General features: G+C 35.1%; 1 protein-coding gene across 2 annotated transcripts in view; it reads right to left on the reverse strand.

The window, feature by feature from the left end:
• Nucleotides 1–27198, reverse strand: part of LOC149831361 (phosphoinositide phosphatase SAC3-like) — a 37342-nt gene extending 10144 nt beyond the window's left edge. The window contains exons 1-10 of one of the 2 annotated variants that reach the window (XM_090013840.1): nt 27073–27198; nt 26573–27003; nt 21803–22007; nt 5594–5759; nt 4748–4970; nt 3675–3751; nt 3354–3541; nt 3176–3273; nt 2875–3008; nt 2626–2751 (exon numbers count right to left, since the gene is read on the reverse strand). In XM_090013840.1, the coding sequence (XP_089869966.1) occupies nt 2626–2751; nt 2875–3008; nt 3176–3273; nt 3354–3541; nt 3675–3751; nt 4748–4970; nt 5594–5759; nt 21803–22007; nt 26573–26671 (1316 nt within the window). In that variant the 5' untranslated portion in view covers nt 26672–27003; nt 27073–27198. Of the gene's footprint in view, nt 1–2625; nt 2752–2874; nt 3009–3175; nt 3274–3353; nt 3542–3674; nt 3752–4747; nt 4971–5593; nt 5760–21802; nt 22008–26572; nt 27004–27064 lie in introns of both variants that reach the window. The other variant, XM_090013841.1, reaches the window with a different exon arrangement.
• Nucleotides 27199–27553: the final 355 nt, after the last annotated feature.

A 27553-nucleotide genomic window follows, 5' to 3' on the forward strand; every position in this document is an offset into this window, starting at 1 on the left:
GAGTAATTTTAAAAATTTTGGACACGGGTATATAAAACAATAATAAGATTGTAAATTTTAAAGCAAAAATAAAAAAAAGTAATTCTATTGAAGTAACAACACAAACTTACCAAAATATAACACATAAAGAAGGAAGAAGACGATCGAAGATCGATTTTTTTTAGTTTTTATGTCTTTTGCCCTAAAACATGGACAAAAATAGACTCAGTCAAAGTTGACCGAGTCCAAAATGTGGATGGACTCGGCTCCGGTGCGTTGACCAAGTTCGACACTTAGTTGACCGTGTCTGCCCCGTAGCCGAGTCCGTGTGACTTGGTTCTTAAAACCCTTTTCACTTTCCTCTCTCTCTCTCTCTCATGCCAAGCAAGAAGATAAAGAAGAAAAAGGCAATGATACACACACACTAAAGTGATGGATGAGCTTACGAGATCAATTCAAGAAAATGTGCCGTGGTGTATGTTGTTTGCTGATGATATTGTTTTGATTGATGAGTCTAGAGCTGGGGTTAATGCTAAGTTAGAATTATGGAGACAGACATTGGAAGCAAGAGGTTTTAAGTTGAGTAAGAGTAAGACAGAATACATGGAATGTCGATTTAGTAAGCAACGAAATAGAGATGGGAGTGTAGTGAAGCTTGGTGAGCAAGAAATACCGGTGGGTGATTCTTTCAAATATTTGGGATCTATCATTCAAAAGTATGGAGAAATTGATGGAGATGTAAATCATAGGATAAAGGTTGGGTGGATGAAATGGAAGAGTGCAACTGGAGTGTTGTGCGATCGTAGAATGCCATTGCGGTTGAAGGGAAAGTTTTATAGGACGACTATTAGGCCCGCTTTACTATATGGTACGGAATGTTGGGCTGCCAAGAGACATCATATTCAAAAAATGAGTGTAGCTGAGATGCGTATGCTGAGATGGATGTGTGGAAATACAATAAAAGATAAGATTCAGAACAAGGAAATACGTAAGAAGGTAGGCGTTGCACCCATTGAAAATAAGATGAGAGAGAATTGTTTACGGTGGTTTGGACATATTCGACAAAGGCCTAATGATGCTCCAGTTAGAAGGATGGAAAAATGGGAAAATATATTAGTTAAAAGAGGTCGGGGTATGCCTAGGAAGACATGGATGAAGGTGATAGGAAAGGATATGAATGCTTTGAACCTCACTGAGGACATGGCATTGGATAGAAATGAATGGAGGAGAAGGATTCATGTGGAAGACCCAGAATGATTTTCTTTGTTGGTTCATATCGCCGACCCCAATTGTTTTGGGATGAAGGCGTAGTTGTTCTTGTTGTTGTTGTTGTTGTAGTCACAAAAATCGATATCGGCTATATCTCGGTGAGGCCGTTTCTCGCGATATTATAAGTTTGGTGATAAATCTCAAGAAAATCTTGGGGCTTAAAAAATATAAAAAATAACAAAAATCAGTAAGAAAATATCATGTTTAGACAAAAAATACATAAATAATAAATTAAATAAGCAAAAAATGTAAACGACAAAAGAAAAACATATTTTAAATGTAAAAAATAAATAAAAACAGTAAAACTAATTGATAATATCATGAGAATATCACGATATTCTTGTGATAATATCAGGATATTATCAAACTGTCGATATTTTACCCATATTATCATTTATTGAATTTACAGCGATAACATCACAATATTTTGAAAATATCCCTCATACTATGACTATGATATATATATCATAATCACCTATATCGTTCAAGGTAATTTCTCAGAAAGATTTTCAATAAGTGGTTTTCTTGGTAAAATCTCGGGACTTTTAAAAAATCTTAAAATATGAAAAATAATAAGAAAGATAAGAAAATAACAGGTTTTGTATCATTTTAGAAAAATAAAGTTCGAAAAGTTTTTAAAATACAAAAAGAAACCAAAAAATTTAAAAATTGGGCTAAAACATATATAAAATAAGATGTTTTTAAATATTGCAAAAATATCGTGATAATATGGCATCATCTCATTTTGGGAGATATTTTGCCAATATTATTAGCTGACATGAAGTTGCTGATAATATCATGATATTTTCAAAATATTGGCGATATCAGTGACACTGATCTATATATATATATATATATATATATATATATATATATATATATATATATATATATATATATATATATATATATATATATATATATATATATATCGGAAATGGATCTGGATACACACATGCACCCATACCAATCTTGTAGGGATACTGGTTAACTAATCGGAGGGGGTGCACCGACGTTACATATTCCATTGCTGGATCAACCTTCTGGCCGATGGTTCCACTGCTTGATACCCAACTCAACAAAGTGGCTTTTTAATAAGCTACACCTGTTCTTCATATGGATCTTCGATCAAGGCTGGATCCTCCTCCAAGAAGATTAAGTACGTAGTCCTACCCACCCATATATATATATATATATATATATATATATATATATATATATATATATATATATATATATATACAGAGAGAGAGAGAGATTTTCAACCACAGTGACACAAAGAAGGAAGTTGTGCAAGTTTGAAATGATTTTATTTTGTTACTGTAATCGCCAAGTCAAAGAGTAAAGTAGTGGGCAGTGGAAAGGGAAAATACTTACTTAAGGGAAGATTGATCTGGACCTCCCTCAAATTCTAAAGATGTCACTTGACAATAAAAGAAGCTGGTCAATTCCAGCACATTTTTTGCGACTTTCCCCAACTTTGTCAACACATTGTCTGCATCACTGCACATAAGCAGTGTTTTAAAGTTAGAAACTATTTTCCCTTCATAAAATGACCAGGCTAGCTGGTTGAGATAGAAAATAATTTCTAAATGAAAAGATGTTTCGAACATGGGGAAGTAATACCTCTTATAATGCTTGTGTAGATCCCAGTGGAGGAACCTAAGACAATTTTCCTCAGATAGACCTTTATTAATATAATCAATTGCATTAGCAAACTCTACTCGAAGGATGGACTCTCGAGGTTTCTTCTCCCTTGTCTGTCCAAGCACAATGCAGGAAAAAGGAAAAAACAGAATCAATACTTCACTGTCATAGATAGCCTGAATCTTTCAGCCCATGAGTTCTGCTCATTTGCATGTGGCATGCATTAATAGTAGAATGATATGGTCAGACATCTTCATAAATCAACTTAACAATAACTTGCCTTGACCAAATTCAAAACGATAATAGGGTTCCCATATCTCTTCACAAGATTCTCAAAATGAAGTCTTGTAGCTTCATAAGTTTGGTCCTTAGTCAGCACTGAAAGGAAGAGTCAATAAAAAATAGTGCAAGTATCAAGTGATTACATGGTTATAAGCAAAACTACTTTATTAACTCACACTCTATATCAGGCCGGATATTCAGGCGTGACGTTTCCTGAGACCAAAATAGGGGTATTGAACCTCTGTTCTGCACTACAGAACTTATTTGTGTTGGACATCCTTCAGGAACATCCTGAAAAATTATTTGTTCTGTTTCAACGTCATTAGCAACTCTTCCATTTTCGTTTATGCCACGTTTCAGGTACCTGGCACAAAAAATATGCAATAAGGAAAAACCAATGCAAAGAGAAAATATTATCAATTTAATAAATTTGAAGAAACATCACATTGAAAATCTAACTTATATAAATTAAAATTATTGATTCCTCCAAATTCCACCTGGTGCCAGCAAAATGACGTGAGCGTCGTGCAATGAGTGTTAAATTAAAATCTTTTCCACATAATGAAAGTTTGGCCTGCATCCACAAAATTCAGAATCATCATCACTACTTCGAGAATACAATCAGATGAGATAGTATGTAACAATTATTAATAATTATTTACCATAACCTAGAGGGACTGCAGGAAAACCAATCAAAAGTTAGAGAGCTGGAGAAACACTTATAGCAACTTATTGAAGAATAGTTCTTGGAAAACTAATTTTATTGCTTGATCCCACTAATAAGAAATCATTATGCATACATGGAACATAAAACATGACATAAAAATTTGTCAGGCAAACAAAAGATCATTTTTGAACAGAAAGAAAAAAGTGGCAACAAAGTACTGCACATAATCTAATATTATGCATGACAAGTACAAAAGGAAGTGAAGAACTATATGCAGGGGTGCCACCCATGGTTATAGCAATAAGTATATACAAGAAACTGAAAATAACATGACATGCTTTGTGATATTTACAATAAAATAACACCTACAAAGCTAAACACTATTTAATCTTTCCCTTTTTATTATTACTGGGACATAAGTCTAGAAGAGTGCAACACTTTTTTTTCCATCAAAGGATGTTTTTTAATTTTTACTCTTTTGCTTCTTTAAAGTTTAAAGATAAACTCAAAGTTCTAGAGTTAAGTGGTATCGTCCTTATTAAGAACCTCTGAGCTAGTTTAGAGGATGGCAAGTTAGTTAAATGGATGATTGGCTGTCCTCCACAGTTGATAGATCTGTTAATCACGGATTACAAATTCTTGTCTTCGTGCCCATGTAATTTCTCAATCAGAAACAGGAAAACTATGAGCAACAGAGCACCACGACCAATAGATTACTACTTTACTAGTAGAATTAAAGAGCTTAAGAAGTCAAATAAGTTTACTGTTATCAGGACAATGAAGTATTATAGTTATTAATATTTAATAATAAATATTTCAAGAAGAAAGTTCCAGTTCTTACAAAGTTCTAGTTCTTACTTCAAGCAATCCTGTACCATATATTTCCAAATCCAATCAAATTACCTGCTTGAAAAAACCATACACCAATGCTACTGTCCAGATAGTGTTCTTGAGATGATTCCGTATTCCACGTGTCAGAAACTCATTCCAAACAAACATAGTTTCGTACAGAAACTGTCCTGCTTCATGATTACATACGTTCTTTTGAAGGCTACACATAACATGGTATGAGTAGCTGAAAAAGAAGTCCTTGGTAAGATCCACAGTGCACAAGAGCTTCTTGTATCTATACCATGTCAAAAAATACAAAACACATGATTACATCCACCATATATATTGATAGAAAACTCTAAGATTAGCAAGGAAAAGGTATGCAGCAAAAATGATCTACCCAGATATAACACAACTAAAGTATAACAAATTCCATAAGAAAAGTTGTTCCAGTGTAACATCTGACTGGACATATAAATGACGAATTATACCATCAACATCATTAACAGGTAACAGCAACTAAATACAGTACAAGTTATAGATGTCTTCTTGGAAATGGTAATCACAGGTTTATCCCTGCTATTCATTTAAGCTAGGAAACAAAGCGTTATATGTAAATCTTAGTTTCCCATGGGATTCTAACATAAAAAATAACTTCCGCTAATGGTAACAAGGAGGTCTATATGCACAAAGTCCCAAAATAGTTCAAGCACTCTTCATCTTATAATGGGAACCAAAAACTTCTTCACACTGTACCATCTGAGAAAAAAAAAAGAAAGAGGAGCGCCCAAACACTTGAGCAATAGTAAGGCATATAATCCAGAAAATAAACACCCTTCTCCTTGAAGGGTATATGAGTGTTTGATTCTTTTACATAATAATTCTACAATCTCCTTTAGAGTACAATGAACAAAGGACCTGTTCTCATATTTAGAATAAGTCATATTGGATTGCAAAGTAGAATGAGGAAGTGTAATCATTTCACTCTTGGTGATCGCATAGACTGTATGACCACATATTGCTCCGATCTGCTTCCTTTTTGTAATAATTAGCATGTAATAAGGCCCCAGAAACTTTACAAAACCTGCAGAAAGAACATAAGATTATAATACTGAGTTTATATTGCACAAGATAGCAACCAAAGAAAAGAGAAGATTCTAAATAAAAGTTCCTCAACAGATCTAGGATTTTAATAAAGCTGACTCATTTCTGATGCTAAAGCAGATTGGCTATGAAAGATTACAAACACAAACAGAAGAAAAATAATATAAGTTACATCTTTGGATGAAATTTACCTCTTTATGCAACAAAACTTAATAACTACATAAGCATCACATGGAATGAGTATAGATGCACATTTGGTTGTTTTCTTGACCAATTTCAATAACACTTTCATAGGAGACTTTGCATACCTTTATCCTACGTTTCCTGGACTAAGGTGAGTGTTGTCAGACGGGGGTACAAAGGGTGAAATGTTGGACATGACTTTATATAAATATATATAGGAAAATATTAGATACACTATAGAGTTCCATAGTCTAGCAAAAACTCATAAGTGCAAGCTTCCTTTGATCAAACTGACAACAAAAATGTGATCAGCATGATTCATTTATTGGGAAACACACTTTGGACTTTGGATTGGTGGTTTCGATGTAAAAACCTGACTTTTTGGATAATGAAGTTCCGATGTATTCTAGACCATTGATTTTTGAAGTTCTTAAGAAATCTGCTAATACAACACATTTGGACAATCTAATACATTTATTTTACTAAATAATCCAAGTATATCATATTCATAGGGCTTGATTTACAAAATACAAGAAATGCAAAAAAATGGGTCATTTCTACTAGAGTATGGTATAGTTGAGTGTAGCCAATAATTTGCTTATATATATATATATATATATAGTGTGCTTCTATGGTGGTACACATTTGATTTACATATATCTAAGCTCCAAAAGCAAAATCTAACCTTTGGATGACGTTTAGCATGTTTTGTTTACCATTTTCAGGTGTAAAAGTTGACGTAAATATGTTCTATACCATTTCTAAATGTGTATATATATATATATAGTGTGTGTGTGTGCTTCTATGATGGTACACATTTGATTTACATATATCTAAGCTCCAAAAGCAAAATCTAACCTTTGGATGATGTTTAGCATGCTCTGTTTACCATTTTCAGGTGTAAAAGTTGACTCAAATATGTTCTATACCATTTAAATGCCCTTATTTTAATGAATTGTGAGCCGTTGATTTTTCACGATTTTAAAAATAAATCTTGTGGTGTATTAAATATGTTAAAGCCTTATAACATAGTAAATAATGTTAAGTTGTATGTATATATATATAATGATGTAATAGGTAAATACCTATTAGAGGTATTTTGGTCATTTCAGTCCTTATAATAGGTTGTGCTCATTAGGGGCACATTAATACGTTTACTTTATTCTTTTTGTCCTTTTCCGTTTTTATGGGAACTATTTGGTTAAATACCAAATAGAGTTGTTGAGTTCTTTTTTGACTAGTCAACATAGAGTTGACTAGTCAATAGAGCTATTGGAATAGTCCACAACTATATTTATAGCTTTTGAAACAGTCCAACAATTCTATTGAGAATGCCTCTTGTGGTATAAATAGGGGTGAACCCTCTCTTGTACTTTAATGTTTTCTTAAATATTTCTTTCTCAATAAGATCCTATATTTTTATGTTTGTTGTTTGGCCCCTAAGTAGCTTATGTTGTAATCATGTATTGAGTCATAAGAGGTCTTTGTGCTATTTGCTATTTGCTATTGTGTTCTTGTAAGCTAATAAAAGACACTCTCTTGTAATTCTTTACCTATTTCATTACATGGTATCAGAGTAAGAAGTCCCTTTGAAGCGAAGGAAGATCCATTTAAGAGTATGTGAAGGAGGAACGAAAGACCATGAACTTCATTACCTCGAGAAGTGTGCCTTCAACACTTTTTGTACATTCTTTTTCTTTTCTCTTTCTACCTCTTTCCTTCTATCCTCTCTTGGTACGATGACCGAAAAGGAAGTTATTAGGGTTGTTCCTGTCATTTTTTATGGGAAAAACTATAATATGTGGGCCAGCATTATTAAGTGGATATTGATTGACAAAGATTTGTGGGAATATGTTGATGGTTCTCTATCGGAACCTCAACCTATTTCCACTAAATCCATTTGTGGAGAAGATGGTGTTGCCAAAGAAGAATACCTTAAGGGAAATGAGAGGGAGAAGGCTCACTTGGATTACAAAAAGACCATTAAAGCAAGAAAAATGGGGCATGCGAAAGTTTTATCCCTATTTATGGGAAGTATGTGTTATGAACAGTGTGAAAATATATTAGAATATGAGAAGGCCAATGAAGCGTGGGTTTTATCAAACAAACATACACTCAAAATGATGCCGCATATAAATGGGAATTACAAGACAAAGTTCATAATTACAAACAAGGAGAGAAAGGTGTTAAAGAGTACTATGGGACTCCAAAAGACTATGAGACCAAATGACCAAAATGAAGCCTATTTGGGATACCCTTGAAGATGCTCATCATATGAAAAATCAAATCCTTAGTGAGCAAAATTTTCAATTTATGAGAGATTTAGGTTATGTTTTGGAACAATTCTAATTTTTGAAAGAAAAAAATTTGAAATTTTTTCAATTCCTTTAATTTCAAGAGAGGATCCATCAACAGTAAAAACATTAGATCTATTTGAATTAAAACTACAATCAAAGAGCACAGTACTATTAGGGGTCATAGAAAATGAGACACTGAAATTTAGGAGCCAAAAAATCTTACCAGGAGGTAATAAAGAGGATACCACGACACCAGTTAAGAAAGATGCGCCTTTGAGTAGCAGTTGTAGAGCTTCCGCAAGTTGGGATAAGAACATGCCTTTGTAACCGGAGTTAGAGGCTTCCTTGTTTTCCCGAAGAGCTTCAAAGGTAGCTACTTTTTTCTCATCCTTTTTTAATTCAAGGCAATAAGGCCTGATGTGTCCTGGTTCTCCACAATTATGACAAGTAATTTTTCCTTTTTTATAATCATTTCTCCTATCATTACTCCTTTGCCTTAAAAAATTATTCTTGTTAAAGTGAGGAGGCTTATAGGAATAAGTATTGGCACCGGGTCTAGATATCGTCAATACATTGTCCTTGGTTTTCTTACATTCGGTCATAGATTTTAGCCTTGTTTCTTTTAGGCATACTTGGGCTAAAATCTCATGCAAAAACGGAAGCTCCTCTTACTTTTGGTTTCGATGGATGATTAAAACCCAAACATGTTTAAATTCGGGCCTAAGCCCTCTTGTAAATTGAAAAAATTGCTCACTAAGGATTTAATTTTTCCTACGATGAGCATCTTCAAGGGTTTCCCAAATAATCGATCATGGTTATAGGGTCTCCTTCACATTTGACCATTGTTTAATACAGGATCTCCAGTCCAGCAAGCAAATTAGGGAAGGATATAGAGAATGAGATCTCTACTACATTGATCGGTTGATCATTCCCAAATATCCTTTTTGCTTTAATGTAAAAATATTGACTATTTTTTTGTAGCATCAAAAACTAGGTCATCCTAATATTTTTAAATTATCCAATGTATCTTATTTAAGAAAATTTTGCAATAAAAAATCCAATGTATTGACTTTATTCTTAAGAAAATTAAAGTAATTCCTTATCAAGAGAGAACTTTTGTTGCCTCCAAAGTCCAAATCGCTTGAATTAATATACTTGAATGTTTAGGGTCCTGCTCCTGTTGCCTCTAAAGGAGGATTTACTTATTATGTGATATTTGTGGATGATTATTCTCGTTTCACTTGGATTTACTTTCTTAGGCACATATATGAAGTTTTTGAAACTTTTAAAATTTTTTATAACCTTGTTAAGAATCTTCTTAAAACCAATATTTTTATATTTTGGCCTGATTTAGGGGGAGAATATATATCAAAAGATTTTAAAAATTATTTAAAAAATCACGACATTATACATCAAAGATCTTGTGCAAACATGCATCAACAAAATGGTTTTTGGCTGAAAGGAAACATAGGCATATAATGAAAACCACTAGAACCTTGCTTATTTCTTCAACCAAACTTTAAAATATTTCTCCCTATGAGAAACTTTATAAAACTACCCCTGACTATTTCAGACTAAGGACTTTTGAATGTAAATGTTTTATTCTTACAAATAAAAATGACAAACTTTCACCAAAAGCCATTGCTTGTGTTTTTCTTGGTTATGAGAAAACCCAAAAAGGATTTAAATGTTATGATTTTATAAACTCGATATATCAAGGAATGTTACTTTTATAGAGCAAGAAAGTTTATTTGATTTAAATGTACCTACTAAAGAAAATGATGATTACTCTTTTACTGAATTATTTCCTAAATATAATGATGATGTATTAAACAACAATGATGCTAATGATGAACCTCGATGCAACATCCAATATGATGAGTCTAATGACATTAATGGTGCACCTCTAGTTATCCAATATGAAAGAAGAACTAATGATAGACATCCAAATGCCTTAGAATAATATTTCAACATACAAAAACAACAACAACAACTACGCCTTCATCCCAAAACAATTGGGGTCGGCGATATGAACCAAAAAAGAAAATCATTCTGGGTCTTCCACATGAATCATTCTCCTCCAATCATTTCTATCCAATGCCATGTCCTCGGTGAGGTCCAAAGCATTCATATCCCTTCCTATCACCTTCATCCATGTCTTCCTAGGCATACCCCGACCTCTTTTAACTAATATATTTTCCCATTTTTCCATCCTTCTAACTGGAGCATCATTAGGCCTTTGTCGAATATGTCCAAACCACCGTAAACGATTCTCTCTCATCTTATTTTCAATGGGTGCAACGCCTACCTTCTTACGTATTTCCTTGTTCTGAATCTTATCTTTTATTGTATTTCCACACATCCATCTCAGCATACGCATCTCAGCTACACTCATTTTTTGAATATGATGTCTCTTGGCAGCCCAACATTCCGTACCATATAGTAAAGCGGGCCTAATAGTCGTCCTATAAAACTTTCCCTTCAACCGCAATGGCATTCTACGATCGCACAACACTCCAGTTGCACTCTTCCATTTCATCCACCCAACCTTTATCCTATGATTTACATCTCCATCAATTCCTCCATACTTTTGAATGATAGATCCCAAATATTTGAAACAATCATCCATCGGTATTTCTTACTTACAAAGCTTCACTACACTCCCATCACTACTTCGTTGCTTACTAAACCGACATTCCATATATTCTGTCTTACTCTTACTCAACTTAAAACCTCTTGCTTCCAATGTTTGTCTCCATAATTCTAACTTAGCATTAACCACAACTCTAGACTCATCAATCAAAACAATATCATCAGCAAACAACATACACCATGGCACATTTTCTTGAATTGATCTCGTAAGCTCATCCATCACTATAGCAAATAGGAAAGGGTTTAAAGCAGATCCTTGATGTAACCCAACCGTTATAGGAAAATTGGTTGTCACCCCTCCACAAGTGCGAACATTGGTTACTGTTAAAATGTACACTCAAAATCAATATTGTAAGTATAAATATATATACTTATATACATAGAGATACGTATACATATTTTATATGTATACGTATCTCTATATATAAGTATATATATTTATACATTTTTATCCTTTTTTACCCGAAAGGGTATTTTTGTCATTTTACATTTTGCGCATATTCCATTTGGAATATGCTGTAATTTTTCCATTATTTTTGTAATTCTTTTATTTTTATTTTTTTTTTCTTTTTGCACTCTCAAAAGGTGCATTGGGGGTCTCCCCAATAGAGTCGTTGGGGAGCCCCCAACGGTCACAATTGTGACCGTTGGGAGCTCCCCAACGACTCCTTTGGGGAGCCCCCTCTTGCCTCCTTCCTTCTTGTATAAATAGGGGTGTTCCCCCTTTGTATTTTCTTAAGCTTGAGAGTCTCAAGCATTTGCTTTTATATATTGAAATACATGCATTATTGCATGTTTATTATTTATACACTTTTTGTGTATTTTGTTCAAATGTTGTGAGAGTGCTTTCGTGCACTTCTTTTATAAGGTTTTTATGCTTGTTTATGTATTGTCTCTTCGTAGACAATTTCACATGGTATCAGAGCTCGGTTGTTGATTGGAGATCGTGAGATCCGCCTTTGTTCGAGTGCCTCGAAAATCGTGCCTTCGGATTTTTTGAGATTGAAGTGGTGGATCTTGCTTCTCAAATATTTTAGAAGGATCTTGTGCTAAGAAGAAGTTGAAACATCGTATTGGTACGTCTTTTCTCTTCTTCTCTCTACGTCTTAATGGGTGAGAAAGAGTCTCACTTTGCCCTTGGCTTCAAGTTGAATGGGTCCAACTATCATATTTGGGCCGAGAATATGGAGGCCCACATAAAAGGAAAAGGATTGTGGGGTTATGTGCAAGGAACAATTCCGGAACCGGAACCCAAGATAACCATAATGGACGGAAGTGAAATCAAGATTCTTGAGGGAGAGGAAAGGATCAAAGCTCTTGAAGAATACTCAAAGAAACACGACGAATGGGAAATGAAGAATTTCAAGATTCTTTCTTGGTTCTTCGCATCCGTCGAAACGAAGATTAATGCCAACATTATCAAATTTAAAAAGGCATCGGAAGCTTGGCATTATCTCGAGAAGATGTATACATCAAGAGACCTATCTCATAAGTATTACCTTCAAAAGAAGGCCCTCTCCCTTACTCAAGGTGAAATGTCTATTAGGGAATATTTTGCCGATCTTTCCTCTATTTGGGATGAGCTCTCTATGCTTGAACCAAAATGGAGTGGAGAGGCAATTGAACTCCGCCACAAGCAACAAGAAGAAGATCGTTTCTTCAATTTTTTGAATGGGTTGAGACCGGAATTTGAGCAAATAAGGTCATCACTTCTATCCTCATTTACTCCTCCCTCTCTTGAAGATGTTCTCACCAAATTAAGTGGTGAGGAGACTCGTATGAATTTATGTAAACAAGGACCAAGTGTTCTTATGGTTCCTTGTAATTATGAAGAAAATAATGAGGTTAATGCCGTATCAAGACCCGGAAATAATGTAAAGACCTATCGTCCTCCTCACTTTAAATTCCAAAATCAAGGAGGAGATGGTGGACAAAGAGGGAAGCGGGACTATAGCAAGACTATATGTCACTTTTGTAAAGAACCGGGGCATATCAAGCCGGTATGTCCCAAATGGAAGAAGCTCCTTGCTATGGCCACCACCGGCGCACCACAAAAGGAAGAGGCCTCATCAAGTGGGTCACTCTCGTTGAACCAAATAATGGAAGCCCTTCAACCTCTTCTCAAGGGAGCTACATCCGGTGCCGCCGTGTCTACTTCTTCCATTCCAGGTAAAGTCCCTTGGCTTTTAGACTCAGGTGCATCCTTTCATATGTCCCCAAACATGTTTTCACTTTCCGATTATTCAAAAAATGCTTCTCCATCCTTTGTTTCCACTGCGGATGGAACTTCTCTTGAAATTAAAGAAATAGGTAATTTTGAAACTCAAGATTTTTTTATTCCAAAAATTAGATTTATACCTAAACTTAATTTAAATCTTCTTTCTGTTTCTCAACTCTCGGATCATGGTTGTGATATTAAATTTTCATGTGATAAATGTTTAATACAGGATCGCCTGTCCGGGAAATTGATTGGGGAAGGCTTTAGAAAAGGCGATTTATACTACATGGAATCTCTTCGAGTTCCAAAATCTTTTTGTAATGTTGCCCGAAACAAAGATATAAACATGTGGCACAAAAGACTTGGTCATCCTAATATCACCAAGTTGTCTTACTTACATTTTGCAAAAGACCTATGTAAAAGTTCCTTTTCTTGTAATGACTGTATTCTCAGAAAAATGAAAAGTTTACCTTTTGAGCAAAGAACTATGTTCTCATCAAAACCCTTTGAAATTGTTCATTCCGATGTTTGGGGACCGGCACCTGTTGTCTCAAAAGGAGGTTTTTCTTATTATGTTATTTTTGTGGATGATTTCTCTAGATATTCATGGATCTTTTTTCTTAAATTCAAACATGAAGTCTTTTCATGCTTTAGAACTTTCCATTCGATGATCAAGAATCAATTTAATAGTAACATAAAGATTTTTAGAAGTGATTCTGGAGGAGAATATCTCTCCAACCAATTTAAAATATATCTTGAAGATCAAGGAATCATTCACCAAAGATCTTGTCCTAAAACCCCCCAACAGAATGGGTTGGCCGAAAGAAAACATAGACATATTATTGAGACCACTAGAACCCTTCTTATTTCCCAAAACATACCAAAAAATTTTTGGGCTGAAGCTGCTCTTGCTTCTGTTTATCTGATAAATCGTTTGCCTTCTAGATTATTAGGAAAAATATCCCCTTTTGAGATTTTATATAAACTTGAACCAGATTATAATAGGTTACGAGTCTTCGGGTGTAAGTGTTTCATACTTACGGATAAGAATGACAAACTCTCTCCCAAGGCTATCCCCTGCGCTTTTCTTGGCTATTCTGAAACTCAAAAGGGATTTCGGTGTTATGATCTTCGAGAAGATAAGTTATATGTCTCTAGAAATGTAACTTTTTTGGAAAATGAAAGTGGATTTGAAAAAAATGTTTCGCAACAAGAAAATTTTGATTATTCCTTCCTTTTTGACTTATTGTCTAGTAATGATGATATATCTAGTGATGATGATGTATCATCAAACCATGATGAGGACATTGAGGGTAATGTCGAAGAGCATAACCAACAAGAAGGCAGGAGTTCAAGTGATCCAATAACATACTCACGTAGAAACCAAGACACCTTTAGAAGTGCTATTGATCAATATAGTGAACTTGTTCCTGTTCTCGATCACCGTAGATCTGAGAGGAATAGGAGACCTCCAACTCGTTTTGTCTCCTTTGATTCTTTTTCACCCCGATATAGGGCTTGTCTTAGTGACATTCATTCTTATTTTGAACCTAGAAACTTTGAAGAAGCTAAAAAATGTATAGAATGGCAAGAAGCTATGCAAAATGAACTTAATGCTCTTAAAAGGGCTGAAACTTGGGATTTCAAAACTCTACCCATAGGAAAGAAAACTATAGGTTGTCGATGGGTTTTTAAGGTTAAAACTAAGAGTGACGGATCCCTTGAAAGGTATAAAGCTCGCTTAGTTGCAAAAGGATATGGGCAAGAGTATGGAATTGATTATGAAGAAACTTTTGCTCCTGTAGCCCGAATGGTTACAGTTAGATGTCTCATTACTATTGCATCTATTAAAAATTGGAACATTTTTCAAATGGATGTGAAAAATGCTTTTTTAAATGGTGATCTTAACGAAGAAGTATATATGGATGCCCCACCAGGCATGAAGATTCCTGAAAATAAAGTTCTTCGTCTTCGAAAGGCTCTTTATGGATTGAAACAGGCTCCCAAAGCCTGGTATGATAGATTTACCAGTGTAATGTTGGAAAATGGTTTCTTCTCATGCTATACTGACACTGCTCTATTTACTAAGAAATTTAAAGCAGGGATTGTAATATTATTGCTCTATGTTGATGATATGTTAATTACAGGTGATGATGTTCAAGGAGTCAAGGGTATTAAGTCCGTCTTGACTTCAAAATTTGAGATGTCAGACCTGGGTTTTCTGACATATTTTCTTGGAATTGAGGTTGCTTATTCGCAACGTGGTTATTTTTTATCTCAGTCTAAACTTGCTTGTGAGATTATTGACAGATCCGGGATTTCTGATGACAAAGTATGCGAAACTCCTGAAGTTGTGGGAGCAAAAATGAAAATTGACGATGGTGTTCCTTTAACCGATCCTACCCCTTACAGGCAGCTGGTAGGTTCGTTAATGTATCTTAGTATTACTAGACCTGACTTATCACATGCTATACACATCGCCAGTCAGTTTCAGCACGCTCCCACAACCGTTCATATGAGTGTTGTTCTTCGCATCGTCAGATACTTGAAGGGCACAATAAATAAGGGAGTATTTCTATCTTCTTCTTCTGATTTAAAATTACTTGCTTATACTGACTCAGATTGGGGAGGTGACCCTAGTAACCGTCACTCCACCACTGGTTTTTGTGTTTTCCTAGGTGAATCTTTGATTTCATGGAGGTGTAAAAAGCAACAGAAAGTCTCTTTGTCATCCACTGAAGCCAAATACAGAGCCATGGCATCCACTACCATGGAAATTGTATGGATTCGACAACTTTTGGAAGATATGGGAGTACCTATCCGAGAACCAACAAAGCTGTGCTGTGACAATAAAAGTGCAATCTATATTGCCAAAAATCACACCTTTCACGAGCGAACAAAGCATATAGAGATGGACTGCCATTATGTCAAAGAAGAATACTTGAAGAAGGTCATTGATCTACCATACGTGACGTCTGAGTATCAACTTGCGGACTTCTTCACAAAAGCTCTTTGTTCGCCTAGATTTCATTTCCTTCTGGACAAACTTGCGGTTATCACACCGTAAGTTTGAGGGGGGGTGTTAAAATGTACACTCAAAATCAATATTGTAAGTATAAATATATATACTTATATACATAGAGATACGTATACATATTTTATATGTATACGTATCTCTATATATAAGTATATATATTTATACATTTTTATCCTTTTTTACCCGAAAGGGTATTTTTGTCATTTTACAATTTGCGCATATTCCATTTGGAATATGCTGTAATTTTTCCATTATTTTTGTAATTCTTTTATTTTTATTTTTTTTCTTTTTGCACTCTCAAAAGGTGCATTGGGGGTCTCCCCAATAGAGTCGTTGGGGAGCCCCCAACGGTCACAATTGTGACCGTTGGGAGCTCCCCAACGACTCCTTTGGGGAGCCCCCTCTTGCCTCCTTCCTTCTTGTATAAATAGGGGTGTTCCCCCTTTGTATTTTCTTAAGCTTGAGAGTCTCAAGCATTTGCTTTTATATATTGAAATACATGCATTATTGCATGTTTATTATTTATACACTTTTTGTGTATTTTGTTCAAGTGTTGTGAGAGTGCTTTCGTGCACTTCTTTTATAAGGTTTTTATGCTTGTTTATGTATTGTCTCTTCGTAGACAATTTCACAGTTACTACTCCTTCATACATATATTTAATTATACTAATGTACTTGAGAGAAACACCTTTCTTCATCATTGTCCACCAGAGAACGTCCCTAGGTACTCTATCGTATGCCTTCTCCAAATCAATAAAAACCATATGCAAATCTTTGTTCCTCTCTCTATTTCTCTCAATAAGTTGTCTAAGAAGATGTATAGCTTTCATAGTTGATCTTCTAGGCATAAAACCAAATTGATTCTCCGATATCATGACAACCTTCCTCAACCTAGACTCAATCACCCTCTCCCAAAGTTTCATAGTATGACTCATGGGTTTTATACCACGATAGTTTGTGCACTCTTGTATATCACCCTTATTCTTATATAAAGGCACCAAAGTACTCTTCCTCCACTCATTAGGCATCTTATTTGTCCGCCAAATCTTGTTAAAAAGATTTGTCAACCATTCTAAACCTTTCTCTCCCAATAATATTTCAACATAGAAAACCAAAAAACACTCTTAGGAAATCCGCCAGAATACATAGGCCTCCAGATAGATTTGTATCCTATGAAAACTTTGCTCCTCAATATAGAGCTCGTCTATCCAAGATATTTTCTTACTTTGAACCCTTCTTATACAACCAGGCCAAGAATTGTCCTGAATGGACGAGTGCTATAAATGATAGAAATACAAGCCTTAGAAAAATAATAAACCTGGGATATAAAAGGTCTTTTTCATGAAAATAAGATAATATGTTGTAGACAAGTATTTAAAATTAAAACCAAGAGTGATGAAACCTTAGAAAGACATAAAGGCTAGACTAGTGGCCAAAGGTTACTCTCAGGAGTATGGTATAGATTATGATGAAACTTTTACTCCAATAATTAGGATGACTCTCATTACTCTCATTATAACTCTTATAGTTATAGTTGCTATTAGATGTTGAGCTATTTACCAGATAGAAGTCAAGAATGCCTTTCTCAATGGTGAATTGAAGGAAGAAGTTTATATGGATCCACCGCTTGGATATAAGGTTTTTATTGGTAAGGTGCTTCAATCAAGAAAAGCCTTTTATGATATGAAACAGGCACCTAAAGCCTGATATGATTGATTTAGTTTTGTTATGATTAAATTGGCTTTACTTACTGTTACACTGACACTGCTATGTTTATTAAGAGATCTAATGCATGTATGGTTATTCTTCTTCTCTACATTGATGATATGATCATCACTCGAGGACACAAATAGGGAGTTAGTCTCATTAATAATGTTTTGAAACAAAGCTTTGAAATGACTGATTTAGGTTTTCTTAAATACTTTTTAGAGATTGAGGTTGCATATTTTGCTCGTGGTTATTTTTTATCCCAATCAAAGTTCGCTTTTGACATCATAGACAAGTCTGAAATTACAGATGAGAAAAGGGTGGACACTCCTAAAGTGATAAATGCAAAAATAAAGATAAATGATGGTAAACCTCTGAACGATCCTACTCCTTATCACCAAATGATTGGGGCTCTCACATATTTGACCATCACCAGACCTAATATTTCACATGTTGTCTATACAACCAGTCAATTTAAGCATTCCCTTACTACTGTGCACATGAGTGTTGTTATGTGTATCATTAGATATTTACAAAATTTTGTTTTTAAAGGGATTGTTTTATCTTCCTCCTCTCTACTCAAATTAATTGCTTATACTGACTCTGACTAAGAAGGAGATCCTAAAGGTAGACGCTCAACTACAAGTTTCTGTGTTTATAGGTGACTCGTTGGTATCTTGGAAATGCAAAAAAGCAACAAAAGGTGTCATTATCATCAACCGAAACCGAGTATCATGCCATGACCACTATAACATCTGAAATTGTGTGGTTGAGAAGATTATTGAAAAACATGGGAGTGCACATGCAATCGTTATTAAAGTTATGTTGTGACAATAAAAGTGTCATCTACATAACTGGCAATCATACGTTTCATGAGCGCACCAAGCATATTGAGATGGATTGCCACTATGTTCGTGAAGAGTACCTGAAGAAGACCATAATCTTGCCTTATGTAGCATCAAAATTTCAGTCAGCCGACTTCTTTACAAAATCTCTTCATTCTCCTTGATTTCATTTTTTGCATGACAAACTTCTGGTGATTACACCGTAAGTTTGAGGGAGAGTGTTAAGTTGTATATATATACATATATATATACATATATATATATATATATATACATATATATATATACATATATATATACATATATATATACATATATATATATATATATATATGTGTGTGTGTGTGTGTGTGTCTATAATGATGTAATAGGTAAATACCCATTAGGGGTATTTTGGTTATTTCAGTTCTTGTAATAGGTTGTGCTCGTTAAGGGCACATTAGTACTTTTACTTTATTCATTTCTTTTTCTCATTTTCTGTTTTTATAGTGACTATTTGGTCAAATACCGAATAGGGCTATTGGGTTCTTTTTTGACTAGTCAAATAGAGTTGTTGGAACAATCCAACAACTCTATTGAGATTGCCTCGTGTATAAATAGGGGTGAACCCCCTCTTGTTCTTTAATGCTTTCTCAAGCATTTCTCTCTCAATAAGATTCTATATTTTTATGTTTGTTGTTTGGCCCCCAAGTGGCTTATGTGATTGTAATCTTGTATTGACCCATAAGAGATCTTTGTGTTATTTGCTATTGTATTCTTGTAAGCCTATAAGAGACACTCTCTTGTATTACTTTGCCTATTTCATTACAAATAAACCATGCTAAACACATCTATACGGATAGATATATTATTTGGTGGTTATATCCATACAAACAAGAGAATGTACCACCATAAGGTATCATGGTACAAAACCACCATATATTTTTCCATCCATCCATACATATATATATATATATATATATATATATATATATATATATATATATATATATATAAAATAAAAGGTAGTAGGAGGAGGAGGGAGAAGGCCATGTTGAGCTCCAAAAGAAGGAAAAAAATAATGCAAGATTAACAAACAAGTGAGAAAATAAGTTGCAAAGTCCTTATAGTTTGCAAGGAAAATTCCCAGATTCTTCAGAAAATAAAACTCAAGAGCCTTTTTGGCATGAGATTGACATTGTTCATCACATTACTAATACTTGGGAAAAGCAAAAAATGTTTATAAAGTACTAGACACTTAAGTTTCTAAGTGTATCAGGACACATGGAAGTGTCAAACACTTTGAAGTTTGAAAATAGCCATGTCAAGGAGTGCCGATGTTGGTAATGGTGCCGGAGACGGCTGGATATTGACATGTTGGATCACTATAGAAAGGCTTGATTTCTCATTTAAAGCATTCATCAGGTATCCATAGAATTTTAAAGAATAATCTATCATTAATTAATATGTGACATTCAAAGCGCAAGGTTGGAGAAATTTCACATTCCTCAATGGGAGCCTTGCATTATTGCTAGGACTTCTCTTGATGGAATTACATATCATGTAAGTGATATTGATAGTTATTCTAATGGTTGTTGATTTATTCCATACAAATAAACCTGAATCAAATGAGACAGTCACAATTTGTGTGCGCATAATTAGCTCCAAGAATGAATTCTTGATGGTTCAAATACTCAAAAAAAGAGGTACTAAAGGGAAACATTGTAACAATATGGGGGCAACAAGTATAGTAATTTACTTTTAAGGGTCGAGTAGGTTATTGCTTTTGAGGGAAATAAAAATTCAAACAAAATTTTAAAAAATTAACAAAGATAATTTTAGCAATTTTAGTTTGAAAAGTAAAAGTAATTTTTTGACCTCCAAGAAGTGGCTTCATATTTTCAGAATCGCCATTGTCTTTTAGGCAATTTTGGCCATTTCAATCAGTCGAATCTTGCTAACATTAATAATAAAAGGTTTAAAGTTAGACACTTAGCTAATATCTCTATATATATTATTTATTTTATGTATTTATTTATTTTAATTTATATTTGTAGGCATGTTTCTATGATAAAATTTTGTAATAATATATACACAGAATACATGTATCTCATCTAAACTATCACGTTAACAAAATCCAACTGTCATCAGATTGATTTGTGTGAGTCCCAAGTTAAGCCCAAAGCAAGTCCAGTCCTGAGTCACCGGGTTTTGGTGTACCCATCATAGTTTTCTTGTACTTGCATTTACATAAGATCTATTTCTTTTGGATTAAGAGAGAGAGAGAGAGGGTACATTTTATAACATTATTCATCAAGGGAATAAAGAAGCTGCAACCAAGACATTCAATGCTAAGCTGAATTAATAAGCGCAGCTAACAAAAGTTTAGAAGCAGAAAAAGTCATCCATAAAAAACGAGAAATTTTCAGTATCCTGTGAATTTCTGAGGGTTGGAAAGAGCTGGGTTCAATAGGAATGAGCTAACCCAAATCAGATCAACCGAACAGGCTTGAAACTGGCCCAGTTGATTGGTTTGGCTTGACAAGAATCAAACCCTTATCTGATGAATTGAGCCCATTGAGACCAACAGTTCATACTGTTAATTAGTATACGTTGACATAGATCCTATAAACCAAGTAATGCAGATATGTTTGGTTGGCCTTCAAAACTAGCTCAGGAGTCTATATTTTAGCTCAGATCAAAACAAGTCCAAGCAAATCTATCACCGTTAGCAATGACAGATGTAGTTGCAGCCATATTCCATTGACAACACCTTGAAATGCAAAGATCTATGAAAATTAAACATGCATCCAAGTAATGCTCTCAAACAAATGAATCAATTTTAGGTGATAGCCACTGAAAAGAACTTTAAAGGACTAAAAAAATCCAAGTGAACTACAGTGATAAAATCAACTAAACACCAATGCATCAACTTGCAATGATGGTCGTTGAGAACAATCAGAAAGGAATATACAGATCTAAAAAGAAAATCAGCTAATATATTTAAAAAACTTTTCAAAGAATATACAAAACCTAGTGAGTAATCACATTGATAAAATCAAACCTAGTGAGTAATCACATTGATAAAATCAACTATGTACTTACCAACAATCCCATAACAGTCTGTCACAAATTTCAGACCACCAGTTGCCTTGTTTCCTTCATCTATTCTCTTCAAGAGGTCATAACATTCACCCTCTGTATAGATGGTAGAATCCTCAAGAATATTCAGTTCAGAAGTTTCTGATCGGTCAATCTTTAAAACCCTCCACGATATTCTATTCTTGTCCCTCCCAATCATGTAAAAGTTCTGGTGCAGAGTAAAAGATATAGAATGTATAGTAAACAAGAATACAGAATTTATGATGACAAAGAATACCAATATAACTTCTCCACTATCTTAATGAGGAGTAACTTAATAAAAGAACATAAAAAATCACCAACAGATAATGAGAAACACTAAGACATTGGAATTTGTTATATGATATATGTCTGCATACATGCCCATTTTCATCTACATAGAGGATTTCCAATAGATCCAAATCCTACAATGTGACAGTTTTGAGCAGTCCAAAAAAAAACATAAGACAAGTTTCATACTTCTGCATTAAGAAATAAGCTGTTCATATAGATGACATGCAAGCCACTAGAAGTCTGAAAGAAACTGGGTTGAACAACTAGCTAATACGAAGCACGAAAATTGATGCAAGTCAAATGTATCCAAATTGGGCAAGTACACCTGGTTTCTTGTTTTCCTATCTCATGATGCAGTGGAGCCTCTCACATCCATACACCTCTTCAATGAGATCTGGGATTCTGCATTAGTCACTTGAAACCAAAAGCAGAGTCCATCCTGCCCCAAGCATTCATTATTCACAACAATGCACAAGTGTGTAAACTCAATCACATCAATGGCACGCCCTTCATTGCTTGTCCAAGAGCAATATGCAAGAGTATAATCATACTCGCACAGGAGAATTTATTTCCAAACATTCAGCTTAAATCAAAGAAGAACCAGTATATGTGCATGTGTACATTTTGATTAATTTTACCCCTTTACTTTTGGAAACTTGTGCTTTGGCAGGTGATTGCCATCAAGAATGTTGCTGTATTGTTTAATTTACATGTTTGAATTTTTACCACTTTCAGGTATGGATTGACCACAATGAATTGTCTTTATGGTTTTCTTTGGACCATCATGCTGCCTAACCTGAATGAGACAACGAGTTGCTTGCAAAGGCCCAAGCAGTTGATAATGCTGTTAGCTGTACCCAATGTGCAAGATAGGATGTGAACAATCGGCATTCAGGTGAAGTAGCAGTAGCAATTGCATTCTCTGAGTTGTTGACACGGCCATCCCTCAACATCACAATCAGGTCAAGTTTGCCAGACTTCAGAGCATAAAAGCCAGATCAGGACATGTTAGCATGCACAAGCAATAGTTAACTTGAGTTTTTTAATCAATAGTTGTCATAGATTTGTTACAACAAATAATAAAGTGATGATCCAGATCTTAACGACAATGCTACTTCTGCATTGATGCGAATCTCTTCGAGGACTCCACTTTTGGTCAGTATAGTCATGGGAACTAGTATCCTAACTGAGATTGACGTTAGCCTCAAATCTACAGACAGATAGTGCTCAACTCATCCTCCTCATTGGAGCCAGATTAGTGAGTGATAAGAGCACGATTCGTAAGTGTAATGCATGTTGCCAACTTAGCTCATCTACATGCCTTCATCTGTTGTCTATAGGACTTTCTGGCTAAAAGCTTCCTCAGCTAAACCATAATCATACCCCAGGCTAAATGCTAAGGTCCAAGCCAATGGCTAGAAATATAGCCATTGGGGCTAAGTTGGGCTATCCCAATGGCTGCAAAATACAAAAAAAATAAAAAAATAAAACTAAAAACCTAAAAACAAAATTACAATGCAGCCCCTACTAGGCCGACCCTATTACAGGAGTGAAATGACTGAAATATCCCTGATGGGTGTTTCAGTTTACATACACAGAAAAAGTATAAATATTATATATGTTAACAATAAGCAGCTTGTTTTGTCAAAGAATCCTCCCATTTAAACATTGTACATGCATTTCCCTAAGTGAGTCACTTGGGGCCAGAGCTCTGAAGTATTCTTGTTACAATTAAAACAGAGGTTCATCAGATATATCAGATGTGTTCTCTTCAGTGAGCTTTGTTCATTATCGCTGGCTTATAAAGGTGTTTATGAATTCATTTAGCAAGTTACATCACATATGAAAGCAAAAAGATTTTGTTTAAAAGTTTCCATAAAAGCAAGCTGCTAGATTCAATCACTTAGTCTATTATAAACTGATAGACTGATCACAGAGAATCACATAAGAAACTGTGGACCCATTGATGCTAGTTTTTCTTGCCCTTGATACTCATAATTGTTAAAAAAATAAGTACTAAAATGGTGTACAGTTATATGTTAACAACAAGAGTATCGTACAGCATACAGGAACTCAGCTTTTCAACAAGGTTGCCTCTTTCACAGAGTATAACTTCAACATCTGTCCACTGGATCTTTACTTCGTTGGTTCTGGATGTCGTTACTAGACGTTTATTGGATAACTTTGTCATGAAGTATCCCATCACGAGATGCAATTTCGCATGGGAAAACTACTGATAGATCTCATGATGCATCATAAGTTGGCCTGCCGGAGTGAATATATTGTCCTTATCTCTTCAGTTGTATTTTTTCATTTTTGTCCTTGCTGTCACATATAGATAAATTTTACTTATTTGTCATGGGTAATTATGTCCTTTACAATATTTTTAACATGGATACAAGTTTTATCCTCATTTTGCAATTACTGACAACTTAACTTCATCACCCATTTGGGACAGTGCACCTGTTAGTGCCTGTAATTAGATATTTAGTTAGACAGCTTCCTGATAACATCCCAAAATATCAGTAGTCTAGCTATGATAGGCAACTTACTAGTGGTCTCACATCTCTTTCCAGTCGGAGGGAAGGCAGCTGAGGGTCTATAGTCATCCTCTACTTCACTCAAGGATATTGCAATATTTTTACCTTATCTGCAAATGATCATATTTACTAAGGGGGTGCATTTGATTACCTCAGGTACCAGACCAAGGTGATCTGAGAACAGAACTCAGATCCAATCTTTGGGTGGAGACAGACAGAGTGAGAGAGAGGAATAGAGAGTGATAAGAGAGCATAAGTCTCATATTCACGGTCGTCTGGCTTGGAGGATCTTAGATCAGAGGATCACAGATATGTTTGGTAGACCTTCTGATCTGGTTTGGGCCCCACACCACATCGTAGCCTTGGATTTGACATACGAGGCAATCAAATGCACCCTTAATTGTTCACAGTCAGAATCGTCTATGAGGACTTGTGAACCTTCAGCTTTTAATTAGTGAATCTCAGTCAGTCTTAGATCAACTGCAATGATGCAAGATCTTAGTGTGCTTTATGGCATTAATGGGCGCACACTGTATTCATATGCATGCTAGAGGCAATACTCGGGTACCAGGACACTGATACTTCTCAAATCTATATACACAGGCAAGACAGGCACATGGAACTGAGTTCCCAAAATGGTATTTTAGACAATATAAGATTCTGACCCCAGCTGAAGCTTCTTTCTTGTGCAAGTGGTATGTTAATTTGAATGTTTAATTTCTCAACCAATGTGGTTCCTTCCTGCTATTCATCTCTTGTAGCAGACCCTCGTTCCAAACTATACTACCTCACCCAAAAAACTTGATTGCAGATACTCCTTTCAAAGAGTGTGCATTTGAATTCCTTCTATAATTAAATCAACCCAAGCAGCTACAAGTATTACTAATGGATCCTATCCCATACAATGAACAAATTTCAGGACATTCTCTTGTCCCTTATTGTGATTCTGTGAACGCATTTGCTTGATTGTGCAACAAGTAGACCGGGCAAAATTAGAAACCACAAAATGCTGGATCACAATATCTAATCTTAGACATTGTTGGCATGTACTTATTGTTGCAAAAGGAAACACAACCACTAACCCCAACCTACATGCATGACCAAGAATAACACGAGCTACAGATTAAACAAAAATTTAATGACAGAACAAAACAAAGATCTACATATTTTTTTTGAAACTAGAAAGACTAAACAGTGTTTGCAGATCACGTGAACAAAACAAATTCAAACAAGGAAAAAAGTACGAGAGAGAGAAAGATAACTAATGGAAGTTCCTAAGATGAGTAGCAAAGATCGAAAAGGTCGTTCATATTATTTGAATTGTCATGTCCAAAGTCCAAATTCTTGCATGAAGAATACCAAGTACAGATTAAAAAGCATTTTATGCTTGCAATTTAATCCCTAAGAAGCATAAACCGATCAAATCGCAGCAAAAAAGTATACACATGAACATCTTTTCAGAAAATTCACAAAAAAAAACTTTTTTTCTGCTTCGCATTCTACAAAATTCCACTAACAGAGTCACCAAGGGACCCAGTAGAAACCAAATTGCAACAAAAAATGAAGAAACAATAGATTAAGAGCAAGTAAATCATTTGAAAACCAATCAAACAAAAATGAACGATCAACTCTCCGAAAATTTTGCTTGAACCCCAGCAAAGCTCAGCTAAAACTGGTATCGAATCACAAAATCGAAGCAAAAACCCGAAAACAGAGAAACAAATCTCAAGATCAAAACAGATCAGAATCATCTCCCCAGGTAGCCAAAGAAAACTCCTAAATTGACACAAAATGCAGCAAAAAACACCAACAAACACATGCCGCAAAACCCATCAAGAAACTACAAGTAAAAAACAATGAAACATCAAAGAAACACATAAAAAAACCCCGAAGAAATGAAGAGAAATTTCATTCGACCTACCGCTCTCGTCTCGTACAATCCGAACTCCTGGAGGTAACAATTCGCCGCGCGATTCGCGTCATCTCCGATCATCCCGTGCCGCTCGTTCTCCGACATCATTGATTTGATCCCGAGCCTCCGGCTCGGGAAGACTCAGAATATCATACAAAGGGGAAAAAACCTAAATTTTGAGGAGAATTCGATCCTTTCCCCCCGAAATCAAAGGGAAGCGAATTTTTATTTTTTTTTTTAATTTTTTCCTCTCGAATAATTCAAAAGAATAAGAGAAAGAAGGAAAAGGAAGGGAGTTTCTCGATCAAGCTGCACGCAGCTGCTTCAAACAATGAATTTTCCCACCATAACACTCTTTCTCGAAGATCAGAATTCAAACAAAAGCAATCTCTACTCTTTTTCTCTCCTTTTCTCGTCAATTCCTACCAGAAACTTGTGATCTGCCAAAAAAAGGTGCAATTAGACACGAGAGAGAAAGAGAGGTAGAGAGAGAAAGCTCACGGTCATACGACGGCTTCGTAGTGATACGACCGACTCTACGAGAGGCAACGAGCGCCACAGAGAGAGAGAGAGAGAGAAAGGACGCTCTCTCCTTTTTCTTGTTCTTTTCGGGCATTTCGCTCACTCTCTGTGTTGAAAAAAAAAAACTAAAATGAAAAAAATGCGCTGCGCTTCACACACACACACGTGCATATGCACATTACCTCCCTCTCTGACCAAAATAGGCCAAAATTTATGGTCAAGGACGGAGATGGATCTACAAGGAAATTACCAAGTCGAGCATACTTTTTTGATTAAGGACAAACAAGGATCACGTGGGAATGCAAAGGTTCTTGCGAAGGTGGGGCCCAGATTTTCAGTTGGAGACTATAAGGGGCCAGTTCTTAAATGTCGTTTATGCCCTTTGACTTCAAGCATATTGTCGAACTTTTAAAACGGTAATTGTTGGCGGTTAATTCCTGTTGAGATTTTGAATTTTTCTATTTTTCT

Source organism: Nuphar pumila, chromosome 7, assembly GCF_984573655.1.
Source record: "Nuphar pumila chromosome 7, dmNupPumi1.hap1.1, whole genome shotgun sequence".
NCBI lineage: Eukaryota > Viridiplantae > Streptophyta > Magnoliopsida > Nymphaeales > Nymphaeaceae > Nuphar > Nuphar pumila.